We start from the raw sequence: 13,823 nt of genomic DNA on the forward strand, positions 1-13,823 counted from the left end.
CATTTATCTTTTTGGTGTTTTGTTTCTTTCACTCTGGTCTGCAAACTTTTTCTTAAAGGACCAGATAGCAATATATAACCATTTAAAATGTAATCATGTAAAAATGTAAAAGACATTCTTAGCTCACAGGTGGCTGGCCAGATTTGGCCAATGGGATTTAGTTTGCCAATACCTGGTCTGTTTGCTAAATTCCCTCGCTTTCTTGCATCATTTGAAAGAACAATATAATTCCGCTATCTCAAAAAAGTAAGGAGTGTTTTCCTGTCTAATGTCATACTGTCATGACTTATTAGTTACTTGCACTAGACAAAAAATAACCCACACAGTGGCTTATGCAGAATATTTTATTTATGTATTTGATACCTCTATAGGTGTCTCTGTCCTCATCTTTGTCTCTGTATCCTTATTGAACCGCAAAATTCCTAAAGGATGAGACTGTTTAACTCAATTTGTATACGCTCAGCAGAGCACAAGCATCAAATGGACATCTGACATATTTCAATAATGATAAACACAAGAGAAAATCAAATATAAGTCAAAGAGACATAAGAAAAAAAGTAGTTGAAGACACAAAATTCCCTATTTTAGGATTATGCTATACATAACTTGTAAAATCTACTTCTTTAAGTTTATATATGAGATTATATTGGTTTTATTACTTAAAGAAAAAGGGAGAAATTGCAATGAGTTACAGGAAGAAAATGCAAAGTAAAAGTAACAAATATTGGACTAAAAAAACATAGTGATCAGTGAGGAAAAACAAGAAGTGGGGTGAAATAGATTTTCATTTCACTACACTGATTTTCTCTTCATGTTAAAAAACATATTGCCTTTTAGTCTTATTTGGATTGATTGGAAGTGGGCAGTGATGATCTTTTTGGACTAGAAAACCAACAACACAGCTCATTAAAACAAAAGGAACAAACGAACAATAACCAAACCATACTTGTAGGGTTACTTCTAACATGGAAGCATAGGAAAAAAAAAGCTCAAAGGCCACATTCTGTCCATTGCATGCTCCTCAGTTCAGAGAGACAAGAAATGGCATGGAAAACATCTTACCCAATTAATCCAGAAAGCTCTAAACTTCCATGACACTTTTGGAAAGGTTAACAGGTTTAGCCCAATATTTAGCATAGTCATTTCATGGTTTAAAATACATACTTAAGGACAAGTAGATAAACCAATGATCAGAAAAACTGAAGCATGCCATTCCCATTACAATGTGATATTCAAGTGCTGCCTAAAGACATTTTATAAAGTAAAAAGTGTTTGAAGTTTAATTTTACAAAAATCGACACCATTAAAACCAACACAATTATTTGCTCTGCATCCAATCACTGAGGTAACAATATTATAAAAATATGTAAAAAATATTCTAGTTTCATAATTACCAGATATGCTAATTCCCATACAGCTAGTATAAATTTGATTATTAAAAAAATAGTTTTGTTTCCTTAAATGCACTTGATTCATTTACCATTTAATATCAGATAGGTATTTGCTATCCTGAAGTACCAAAAAAATTACAAATAAAAATGGCAATGTCTATACTCTGGGTTTCTTGTTGGGTAGATCCTGAAGACTAAACTTTGGAATTTCACCAGAAGGTGCATATGGAATTCTCTTTGAAGACACCTTTTTGCCAATTGTTTCAATCTAGAGGGGAAAAAAAGATTTTAGAAAGAAAATTATTAACCATTACAATACTTAAATGTAAAAACTCTGTAATGTAGTATAATAAGGGCTAAAACCTAAATGCTTTTTTTCTTTTTAAAGGCAGAAAAAGTTTCTCAAGTCATCTGGGCTGCTATGAAAGATCTTTGGTTCCTTCCACACTGTTTATGTTTCTAGAGTCAGTCTGCATTCCCCCTTTCATATTCATAACAGGGCACACTGACTTCTGTCATTCTCCACACCAGACCCCCTCAAACAGAATAGGGAACCACCTACCACGATTGTTTCAGTAGCACATGTGAAAGCAATAAATAGACTGGATTCCAGTTAATTCACATTCTTTCAAACTCTATTCTAATGTCTGTTTCCCTCATTCTAAAAAGCTTGCATAAGCTATAACAGCATAGCTTTTTAGAAGTTCAGGCTTCAGAGTCTGAAAGGCTCCAGCTGGAATCCTGACTGATAAGTGCTGTTAACCTAAACACTCAAAGGTCTTTCCTCCTCGTCGTAAATGGTGTTACCCATCTACCTCAAAGAGCTGTGGTAAGGATTCAATTAGATAAAGCGCTCAGCACAGTATCAGGCATGCGAGCCAACCTTCAATAAATCAACGGTAGTCAATTTTCATTTTGCATATTACATTTAAAATTTTTCCCCTCTATCCAAAATAATCAATCTTATCTTTAAAGAAACTGCTTCTTTAATAGTCATAAGTTTATCTCCTCTCCACACAGCACAGATAAATATACTAAACAATCTTCATAAATGTCTTTTTAATTAAAAATTAATATTTAATGCTGACTCGTACCACAAAGGGCTTCTGCTTTATATTCATCAATTATCTTATTTAGTGGCTTATAAATTCCCTTTATTTAGTAATTCCAGTCTAATTGTTTTTTTAGTCCTTACTTGGAAAAGTTAATTTTATAAGAACTCAAACTCATTTTAAATATATATACCTCTACATATCTTCTCCTTTAGATGAGTAAAACAGGAATGAGAGAAAATGTGTCTGTGCCTGCAAATAATCTTTAAAAAATAACATTGCTGAGTTTCAGTCATGACTGCGAAAAAGGCACATTACTCACTAAGGAGGAGTAGGATAAAAGGGTCCCCAGGGGGACTTCCCTGGTGGCAGAGTGGTTAAGAATCCACCTGCCAATGTACGGGACATGGGTTCGATCCCTGGTCCAGGAAGATCCCACATGCTGTGGAACATCTAAGCCTGTGCGCCACAACTACTGAGCCCATGTGCCACAGCTACTGAAGCCTGCATGCCTAGAGCCCGTGCTCCACAACAAGAGAAGCCACCGCAGTGAGAAGCCCGCACACCGCAACAAAGAGTAGACCCCGCTCGCCACAACTAGAGAAAGCCCACATGCAGCAACGAAGACCCAATGCAGCCATAAATAAATTAATTAATTAATTAATTTTTTTTAAAAAAAGGGTCCCCACGGTCTTTGATGGAGTGTGAACAGACAAGGATGTCATCTGATTTTTCTTGCAAGTTAATCTCTCATGAATGAGACATGGGCACTGAATTCTAAATAAGAAGGATCTTCAACAAGTCAGTGACAGGTTAAGAGAACCAGATCAGATATTTTCAACAGTGGATGAAGACTTATCAGTACCTCTCCAAGACAGCTGGTGCTGAGCAGACGCACACAGCCAGCTCTAAACACTGCTGCACTCTGCCCTGATTCAGGACTATGCTGACAGTAATCTCCCGGCAGATTTCTTTATCCTCCCAACCGCCCCCCAAGCCTCCCACTCCATTTCTGCTCTGAGGAAATGGAAAGTAGCTCCCTCTTATTAATACGTTTGGAGCCCCTGGTAGAACTGAAATGGATGCAACATAAAATGTACTGTGCAGGTTTGTTTCAGCTCTCTAAACGTTCCATAATTAACTGACAAACTCTGAATTAAAAGAGGGCCAGCACAACTGCAGCTCCCATACTTTTCATTCAGACCTCTCACAGCACCAGCACAGTGCTGAGCACCCAGAGGCATAGGATCCTATACCAACATGTGACAACTATATTGCATATTGCAGTTTTCAAAACATTCATAAAGGAATAAGTGACCTGGCCTCAGAGCGGGTCAGTGTGATGCAGACAGTGCAGCAGAGTAGCTTTAGAGGGTCCAGGAAAAAAAAGAATTTTCTATGTGTATATTTTCTTATTTGATGTTTATATGAGTTAAGGCAAGGTATATCTTGGCCCCATATGATAGGCAACTGATATTATGTAAGAAAGACCAACACGGAATGACCTTTAGATCACAATTTTAAGGACGGAGTGTAGTACTTCACAAATACCACAGAACTTCCCAGAGAATTGACTGACATGTTGCCCAGAGTTATGCTATTGCTAAATGAAAAAAAATTTTAAGTTCTAAAACTCAAAGCCTTTAAAAAGGAAATGACCAAACAAATGAAACAAAACCAATCCAGGATCGTGCTTACCTGGAAGCCAATGGTTTGTAGTTCATTGTGGAGCCCATCCAGGACACGTCGTCCATCAAAGATAAAGGCTGGCTTCAGCATTTTTTTATGAATGCGTTCATAGTCCAGTTCCTGTAAAGACAGAACCAAAGAAACAAGTAGAGCATGTACGGGAACACATACTCAACCCCAAATGGTACTAGAACACCTCTAAAATTTTCCTTAATCTCACTACTGTCACCTCACCTTAAACATGTCCCATTCAGTGCAAATCACAACAGCATGGGCACCATCACATGCTTCATAGGGGTCCTTGGAAATGGTCACCAGCCGGGCCACTATAACAGCCCAACAGAAAGTTGGAATAAGAAAGGAGTGATTTGAAATTATGCATTTTAACACTAAGATTGCTGGAGGAGTTGAGGGTCTGACAGAGTGGAATGGTCTGGTTGAAGTGTGAGTAGGGGTAATGGGGGGGGCCTGGAGTACTCCCAATTTTGCCCCAGAAGCAACACCTTGGAATCTCCGGGACTTTTTAGAATATGTTGGAAAAATCACTAGACTAACCCACAGCTGATTACTTCAAATCAAAGTTGATGAAACAATGTCTGAGAGTTTAATTTTAGAGAGATAAGGTTGAAAAGAGGGGCCTACCAATGATATAAATGATAAATACTGAACAACCAAAGGTTTCTAGAGAACAAAGTCTGGGGGCCCAAACTCAAAGTGATACCTGAGACTCAAAGCCTACTTACCTTGGTCATCCTCTGAAACTCCTGGATGAGAAAGATCCACAACTATTTGTTCCCTTGGTACTTTTGGATCATATATATGGAGGTGTGCACCTTCATCCATCAAATATTTGCTAATATATATACTAGACGACTCTCTGAAGGGAAAAAAAAAATCAGTATTGCCGCACTTTTAAATGGCATATATTCTAAATTTTTTTTTTAATTATTATTTTTTTTGCCCATGCCGCATGCAGGTGGGATCCTAGTTCCCTGACCAGGGATCGAACCCACAGCCCCTGCATTGGCAGCACAGAGTCTTAACCACTGGACCGCCAGGGAAGTCCCATAAATGGCATATATTCTAATACCTAAGGGGTTTAATATACAGGTGAGATTCTATTTCTTGTGAAGATATTGATGTCCACTTTATTTTTATTCTTTATGCTATATACATACATGTATTTCACACACACAACCACCATCAAAAAATCAGGATAAGGCCTTTCTCGCCTTCTGAGATGGCCCACACTCTGTCTGTGGAGTGTGTTTCTCTCTAAATATATCCACTTCTTACCTAAAAAAAAAAAAAAAAAAAAATCAGGATAAGATGAGGAGTTAACATTCTCAAAAAGGTTGAAATATTTCAAAGAACTGGTACCTCGTATCACCGGTGTCCTTTTTGAATGCAAACCCCAAAATAGCTATCTTCTTATCAGTCACTGTATTAAACAGACTGTCTATAATCCGGGAAGCAAACCTCCTTCTCTGGTAGTCATTCATGTCTATGACCTGAAATAACAAGGACAATTATGCAAGGATCAGTTAGAAGAGGTGCAGCCTGTACCATACACTGCTCACAGCTTTATGGTGAGTACTCTTGTATGAATACAAGCCTTATAAATTAACAGGAGACAAAGATTAACAACCTCTTTAGTATCTGCAGACTGAAAAAAGTAAAGAAAGAAAGAATTACCCACCCCCCACTCCTTATAGCCTGCCTGAAAATTTTCATTTTCATTTGGCTTAACTTTCCATGCATTGGGCTGGGATGGATGTTAAGGTGGGGAGCACAGCTAAATTTCAACCCCATTTGAGGTCCAGCCATGAGTCCACCTAAAAAAAGGCACATAGCCAACTTCTCCAAACACTGTGGAAGCAATTAAACCCCAAAGTACTCCTTCACATGCTTACCCCCAACCCCTCACCAAAACTGAGTGTGAGTAGAAAGTGGACAGAGAACAGTCAAACTATGTACAGAGTTATAGCTGCCTCTGGATGAACCATAACAGCACAAACATCTGGCAAAATTTTTAACTAAATGTTACGAGTAAAACATAACATAGTCTCTGATCACCTAATCTGTTACTCTCCTAAGAATTTACAAACAAGACATCATATTGGTGACCAGATGGATATAAGGAAAGACTTTTTTTTAAGGCTCTAAGCTTCTAGAAGCCGTCTCAGAGCCTGAGAGCTTGAGAAATGAGCCAAAAGTTTTCGAAAATCAAGCCTTTATCTGCATTTTCCCCACAACGGACAGTAAGATAAAGCCATCATACTGGATTGAGTGAAATGAACCTAAAAGTGTACATTTCCCTAAAAATGTTAATTTCCTTCCATTCCTACTCACTGCTGAAATCTGAAAAACTGTAAACTTGGGGAAAAAATATTTGGGAAAGTTACATACACTGGCTGGTATCTTGAACAAATTACTTAACATTGCTAAGCCTCAGCTTCCTCATCTATATGTTAGGGATAATATTAATGATGAGGACTAAGATACTACATGTAAAGTGCTTAAAAGAGTGCCTGGCACAGAGTAAGCATGCAATAAATGTTAACTCTATTTCCAGTTTGAGAAGGGTCTCTAATTTTAGCTCTGTGAATCTCAAAGGGACAAAACAAATATCAACATATGCAAACCACTTGGAAGCATGACAATAGAGGTTCTTTTGCCTTTACTTTTATCTTAGCCTTTCAAGATAGAGAAGAATTATAATTAAAAGTAATATTTCTTGCTTCACTCAGGGAGCAAATTTAGTTATTAAAATTAGAAGGAATACTGGTTTATCATAAACTTCCATCATAGATGATTACCAAAAAAGACAAATTATAAACACAGAACCCCAGCAAATAAACCTAAAATGAACATATTGAATATAATAATAATTGAGTTCCTGGAAAAAATTAATCCTATCAAAAACATCTGACAGAAAAGGGTGACATGTTTTAATTAGAAGTTAATCATAAGCTGTTGACTATAAAGATTAATACCTGCTGCCAATAACGAGCTACTTCGGGCAAATTTAGAGCCTCACAGAGATAAACCAAATTCAGAACATCCTTTTGAAAGCAACTCCCACCAAAACCTGAAGAAAGGAAAAAAAAAAAAAGATAATATTTTCATTTAGGAACCAAACAACCAAATCATATTACAAATTTCTTTGTCATACTAATCAGAGGGCCTATGCTTGGATTTTTAATAATAAAATTTGAATGTTGGAAAATTAATGGGTTTATAACTTGTATGAAATTTGCAAGCAACTAATCAACTCTATAAATAATTTCCTAATAATTATAAATAATCTTAAATAATTATAAATCACTTTCTAGCTTAAGTTTTATTGTGGCTATATTTTCTATTTTTTCCCTTCATTCAGCTGGTATCACTGCCCTGCATCTCTAACTCTAACATAGAGCTGGCAAACTTCTACAGGCCAGGTAAAAAATATTTTAGCATTTATGGGCCATACAGTCTCTGGCACAACTATTCAACTCTGCCTCTGTAGCTCAAAAGCAGTCATAGACAATATGTAATCAAATGGGCATAGTTATTTTCCAATAAAACTTATTTACAAAGACAAGCTGTGGGCCGCATTTTGGCCTGGGGGCTGTAGTTTGCCCACCCCTGTTCTACTGCAATGCAGTATATACAATGAGGGTTGGCATGGGCTTTGGAGTCAGAAACATCTAGCCACTCATTAGTTTTATGACTTTGAGCAAGTTACAAAAATTCCCCCAATCCTTAATCATCTCTAGAAATAACAACACCTATGTAAAAGGTTATAAGGATTTTTTTTTTTTTTTTTTTTTTTTTTTTGGCTGTGTTGGGTCTTCGTTGCTGCGCGCGGGCTTTCCCTAGTTGCAGCAAGCAGGGGCTACTCTTCGTTGCGGTGCACGGGCTTCTTATTGCAGTGGCTTCTCTTGTCACTGAGCACAGGCTCTAGGCGCACGGGCTTCAGTAGTTGCAGCATGCGGGCTCAGCAGTTGCGGCATGCAGGCCCTAGAGGGCACAGACTCAGTAGTCCTGCCGCGCAGGCACTAGGGTGTGTAGGCTTCAGTAGTTGTGGCTCACAGGCTTAGCTGCTCCATGGCATGTGGGGTCTTCCCGGACCAGGGATCAAACTTATGTCCCCTGCACTGGCAGGCGGATTCTTTTTTTTTTTTTTTTTTAAACATCTTTATTGGAGTATAATTGCTTTACAATGTTGTGTTAGTTTCTGCTGTATAACAAAGGCAGGTGGATTCTTAACCACTGCGCCACCAGGGAAGTCCCAGTTATAAGGATTAATAATTAAGATATATAAAGTTCAGAACTTGGTGCATAATATGCCTTCAGTAAATAGGAGCTATTTTTATTAAATGGCCACTAGGAGAAAATATCAAAAAGATACAAAAGGCCAGGGAAATCAGTACTGAGAAATGTCATAAAGCCCCAGAAATACAGGAAAGGCTGTCTATGGCCCAATCTGTAAAAGACTCTATTTACCTTTACATCAATCTTATTAACTTATATGCAAAAGAAACATCGTCAGTTCTTGTTAAACTCAGTAATTATGTTCTACAGATTTGCCACAAATGCTGAATTAGCAAATACTGAAGCACCGCTCCTAGGTGAAATACAGCATTAGGTTCCTGTGAGCTTCTGGTCACATTTTTGCCAACTGATCAACATAATCTTGTTTTATGTGTATTTCTGTTTAAAGACACCTTATTTAAAAATATTGTTGATTCATTAACATTAAACTCACAGCCAATAGCACTATAACTCATGCCTGAATGAATGAAGCTTATCAAACCACATGTGTAAGGCACATCCTAGCTTGCTGATGCTTTGGAACACTAGACAAAACTTCAGCAATATGCTTGGGGGCCATTTTAAACAGTGAAATCACAGGAAAAAAAGCACAAAAATGCAGCACTAAATAGACCACAAAAAGAGCACATATTTGCAGTATGAGAGCTAAAACAAGAAGGTATGAGTATTGCCTTATTCAACTTCAGCTGGGAATATATGTGTTGGGTGACTCAAATTTTTTGCTGCTCTGTTCATGTCTGCAAATGACCACATGAGTATTGATGCTGGGTTACAAATACATTTTATCAAGTAGGCTAATTCACAAATATGGAATCCACAAATAATGAGGATTGACTGTAGTTCACCAAGGTCACATTTCCATAATTGTATTAGTAGGAAAAGCAAATGATAAGGAATTTTTTCCTATTTGCTTCAGTAAGGTGTTACATGATTTCCTATGTGGTCTCCCAAACTTATTCTACCTAAATGTTCTCACAAAATACTAATATATTCCTCCTAAAACATTGAACTATGTTTATCTACCAATCAGTCAGTAATTATTAAACAATATAAGTAACAGTTGCCTCACTTAGAAAGTTCCTAATAGGCTGAAGCCTACATGTATAACGGAATCATTATTTTAAGGGCATTTAAGTTAAGCAAAGGCTTCCTTAAAGTTAGAGACCTAGCTAAATGAACCTACTTTATGTACAGAAAAATTTCAACTTACCGACACTGGCTTTCAGAAACTTATTTCCAATTCTCTGGTCCATTCCAATGGCTGTTGCCACCTCTTCTATATCAGCTCCTGTTGCTTCACAGAGGGCACTTATAGAGTTAATGCTACTGATTCTCTGTGCTAGAAAAGCATTTGCTGCCTTAAAAGAAAAAAAAAGGAAGAATATGATGAGCTAAAATAAAAATTTTATGTATCTGTATTATATTTCATTGAGTTGATCCAAATTACTGAGGGAGATATAAAAGTTACTGATGGGCTCAATTTGCGGAGGCAATGGGTGGGTTGGTAAGGGAAAATGTTTTAAATTAGAGAAGAAAGATGATGAAGAAAGGGTAAAAGAAGGGAAAGAGTGATTTTTTAAATTACTATTTTAATTAATTACATTAATAGTAATGTAATTACTATTTTCTTTTACATATTCCAGAATATTTTATACCCAAATATTTGATCCCCTTGTGAATATTATTTCATAATATACAAGAATATTATCTTCAAAAGCATATCTTTTTATTAATATTAAGAAAGTACCTGTGTAGCTTATCAGGGTTAACAGAAATAAGTCCTTGGCTTTAAATTTAATAGAGAGTTGAGTGCTGTGTACCAACCAGTTTAGAAAGTTCTGAAGACCAAGTATTAGTGGTGAGGATCTTTTCTCTGGGAACCCAGTGCTCATACACAGCACACAGTGCCTGCACAGCTCTCTGACCCTCTGGGGTTTCATCCCCTCCAATCAGTACTCTGTCTGGGTTCTTCAGGTCCTTGATGGCCGTTCCTTCTGCCAAGAACTCAGGGTTGGACAGCACCTAGACTCCCAACGCAAAGGAAAGTTTTAAGCTAGAATTAATTACGGACAACTTTAAAGCATCGGTATCTACATAAGAAGAGCCAGATTCTAATGCTTCCTTTTTTTTATACCTGTAAATTCAAGTTAGGTTTTGTGTTTGCATCAAATATTCGACGAATACTCTCTGCTGCCCGCACTGGGACTGTGCTTTTCTCAGTCACAATTTTGTACCCGTATGAGTTTTGCACAATGCGTCTAGCACAAGCTTCAATGTACTTCAGATCTGCTGCGCGGCCTTTCCCCATTCCGTAGGTCTTGGTTGGAGTGTTCACCTGATGAAAGTATACGGGATTAAGAACAGAGTATGAGATATTCACTGATTTCAAGATCTGCCCTGGACCATCAACTGACTAGTCAACTGGGAAGTTAACATCATTAGGAGCCCTGGTTTCACCCTCTATTAGTTCCATGGAAATAATATTTTATGAGAACTCATTCAGTACATTTCTGTTGAGAAGCTACTATATACGTGTCAGAATCAGGGCAGGCAGGTTCCAAGCTAAGCCTGCAGATATAAAGATGAAAGAGACTCCAAAAGGAGTTCACAGTCTGAAATGAAATGTAAGTTTTCTCTTTCTTCCTTTCTTGATGGTATGTAATATATTATCCTGGTCTTTAAAACTAAACTTTAAACTCCTTTTTAATCTCCTTTTTTATAGGCCTATATCAATAGGTTTTTTTAAATGTCTGCAGTATCATTCACAAATGCTTTCTTGGCTCATTAGAGCTAGAAATTATCTAGCGCCTTCAGGATACAGAATACTATGTGGACAAAGACTATCGTATAGAAAGAAAAATAAATCATGAGTCCAGAGTCTAGGCTTAGTTTTGGCTTAGCTGTATCATGTAAACTTGGAGAAGTGTGGCTGCCTTTGTCTCAATGACCTCATTGGAAAATGAGAATAACACCCTCTCTAAAATCTAACACACAAGCTTTATAACACTCTCGTAAAAATGAAAGTACTCTGAAAAGTCTAAAATTCTATGTAGGAATAATTTTTGAACCAGTAAGTAGCACCAAGTGTCTTCTCTTGACAAGCTTATAACTTAATGGGAGACTAAATAAAGGAATCAAGCCAAAATAAATCAAAACGTGAAGATTGGGTTGAGGTGTAAAAAGCAGGAGGAAAAAGTGGTTTATACACATGAAACAACTTAGGAAAAGACCTAGACGTGGAAGTAAGGGTGCAGTGGAACACAGAAGAGCAAAAATGGTTAATGAGATAATGTGAAACATGCCAGAGATGGGGATGATCAGATGGCTTCCCTGGGAAAGGAGCTCTGAAGATAACGGTTGAAAACTGATTCAATGGTATAAAACTATTTCTACCTGGAATTTGCCTAAAAATAATTTGGGTAATCTGGGGTGGGAGGAAAGGGAGAGAAGTAGTAAATAAATCAAGATCAGCCATGAAAACTGTTGACAATGGGGTTCACTATATTGTTGGTTTCATTTTTTGTATGTTTGGTGTTTTCCACAATGAAAAGTACACAACAAGCACATTAAAAAAAAAAAAAAAAACTGATGCAGAGAATAATGGGAACTAGGTAGGAGTTATACTACAAAAATTACCCTAACAGGCACACAAAGTAATAGCCTGGAAAGATTTAAGGCAGCTCAGGCTAGATCGGCAGAGAAGCAAGCGTAAAATCAGCTATCTATGCCAGACCACACTAAGGTGAACTCTATTGCCTTAAGAATAGATACTTAAAAAAATTTTTTTTCGTATAGAAAAGTCCCCTATTCCTATTCCAGGCTATGGTTATCCAAATGTTGGATTAAGGTAACTTCTTGATTTTCTCCAAGCATCTAGCTACTCCAAAATAATTTCTCCTTTTCTATGCCTCTACCCTAACCTCCTGCAAGCTTAAGTAGAAGATTGGGTAGATGAGTCATAGAAGTGGCACCAATTTTCTCTGAAGTAATTTTTAAAAAGAGAGACTGAATTCGTAACACAGTTTTACCAAGGGTTTCATTACTACTTTCTTCTGGAGTTCCTATTTCTTCACAGTACTGCTTTTGTCTCAACACACAATCAATTCAACATCATCTCTGCTCTATGGACCCCATGGTGTTTATCTCATGGAACCCAGTCAAAGCTCACACCACTGGCTTTCCCTTTATTCCTGAAGGCTGTACAGGTCTTGAGTCATATAAAACCTTAGCTCAGCCACCAATTGGTGATAACTATACCAACACACACAGAATATTTGAGTAGATGGTTACCAGGACAGCAAGAAAAAAGTTACCTTGGTTCAAATATTGAATTATCAGAGGGTATTCCCAAGCATTCATTCTACTTGTTTCATTACAAAGGCAAAACAGTTAAGCCCTATTATGAGCTGAAGGTGTCTGTGGACTAGCCTAATAACCTAACAAACATATGCCAAGTTCTAAATAATTAATTTAAAATGATTTTTGGAACATAAACTCATCTAAATAGGAGATGCCTGTAAGTTTGCAGCAAACTTTACCTGATTCTTTTTATCTCACTTCCACCACGCAGTGGAAACAAAAAATGATGAAATACATATACTATCACCATATGTGCTCACACATGCTCACATGTTACCAGCACTTCCTAATTCTAGATCTCATATTAGAAACTTTCTCTGAACTTATTTGTTCAATGATCTGAAATGATCAGATGATTATAGAGTTTGGTGAAGTGTTGGATAAAGTTAGTGATAATCAAAATTCAATTGGACAACTCTGTACTAAGTAATGCTGTGGCTTAATACCAATGGCTTTACTATTAAAATACAATGAAACTTCTATATAGACAAGAATACATAAAAACTCACACAGCAAAGGAAAATACTTACAGAAATAAATACAAGATCAGCTTCTTTAATGGCATCATCAATATTGGTAGAAAAAAATAGATTTTTTCCTCGACAGGATTCTACCACTTCTTTTAGTCCTGGCTAAAAAGAAAAAAGAAAAGAAGTTGTACATACATTTTACCAGTCATATGAGATAACCCATATGACTTATATTCATTAAGGGGAAGGTCATGTGTAATTTAAAGGTCTAGATTTGCTCTCAAATAACACCTCTGTAGAAAAATCAAAGATTATACTGGCACCGAAGGCCATCAGGTGTACATTATGTAACAAATAAAGCAAACCTGAACTTGCCACAATTAAAGCAGCAGATTTAATGCATGTCATTCTTTACCATGTTCTGGACTTCTTCATAAGAGTTAACAATTAACTCCAAGTATCAACACAATCATCAGAAAAGTCAAAAGTCTTTGTGGTTTCAAGCAAACATTTGATTTTGCATTGTCACTAGAATACAGGTT

General features: G+C 36.9%; 1 protein-coding gene across 1 annotated transcript in view; it reads right to left on the reverse strand.

Moving 5' to 3' along the window:
• Positions 1-330: 330 nt before the first annotated feature.
• Positions 331-13,823, reverse strand: part of UGDH (UDP-glucose 6-dehydrogenase) — a 30,748-nt gene continuing 17,255 nt past the window's right edge. The window contains exons 3-12 of the mRNA XM_067735743.1: positions 13,342-13,443; positions 10,587-10,787; positions 10,277-10,474; positions 9,663-9,810; positions 7,129-7,223; positions 5,513-5,643; positions 4,876-5,009; positions 4,367-4,458; positions 4,142-4,252; positions 331-1,659 (exon numbers count right to left, since the gene is read on the reverse strand). Of these exons, the coding sequence (XP_067591844.1) occupies positions 1,549-1,659; positions 4,142-4,252; positions 4,367-4,458; positions 4,876-5,009; positions 5,513-5,643; positions 7,129-7,223; positions 9,663-9,810; positions 10,277-10,474; positions 10,587-10,787; positions 13,342-13,443 (1,323 nt within the window). The 3' untranslated portion in view covers positions 331-1,548. The remainder of the gene's footprint in view (positions 1,660-4,141; positions 4,253-4,366; positions 4,459-4,875; positions 5,010-5,512; positions 5,644-7,128; positions 7,224-9,662; positions 9,811-10,276; positions 10,475-10,586; positions 10,788-13,341; positions 13,444-13,823) is intronic.

Source organism: Pseudorca crassidens, chromosome 4 (assembly GCF_039906515.1).
Source record: "Pseudorca crassidens isolate mPseCra1 chromosome 4, mPseCra1.hap1, whole genome shotgun sequence".
Classification (NCBI taxonomy): domain Eukaryota; kingdom Metazoa; phylum Chordata; class Mammalia; order Artiodactyla; family Delphinidae; genus Pseudorca; species Pseudorca crassidens.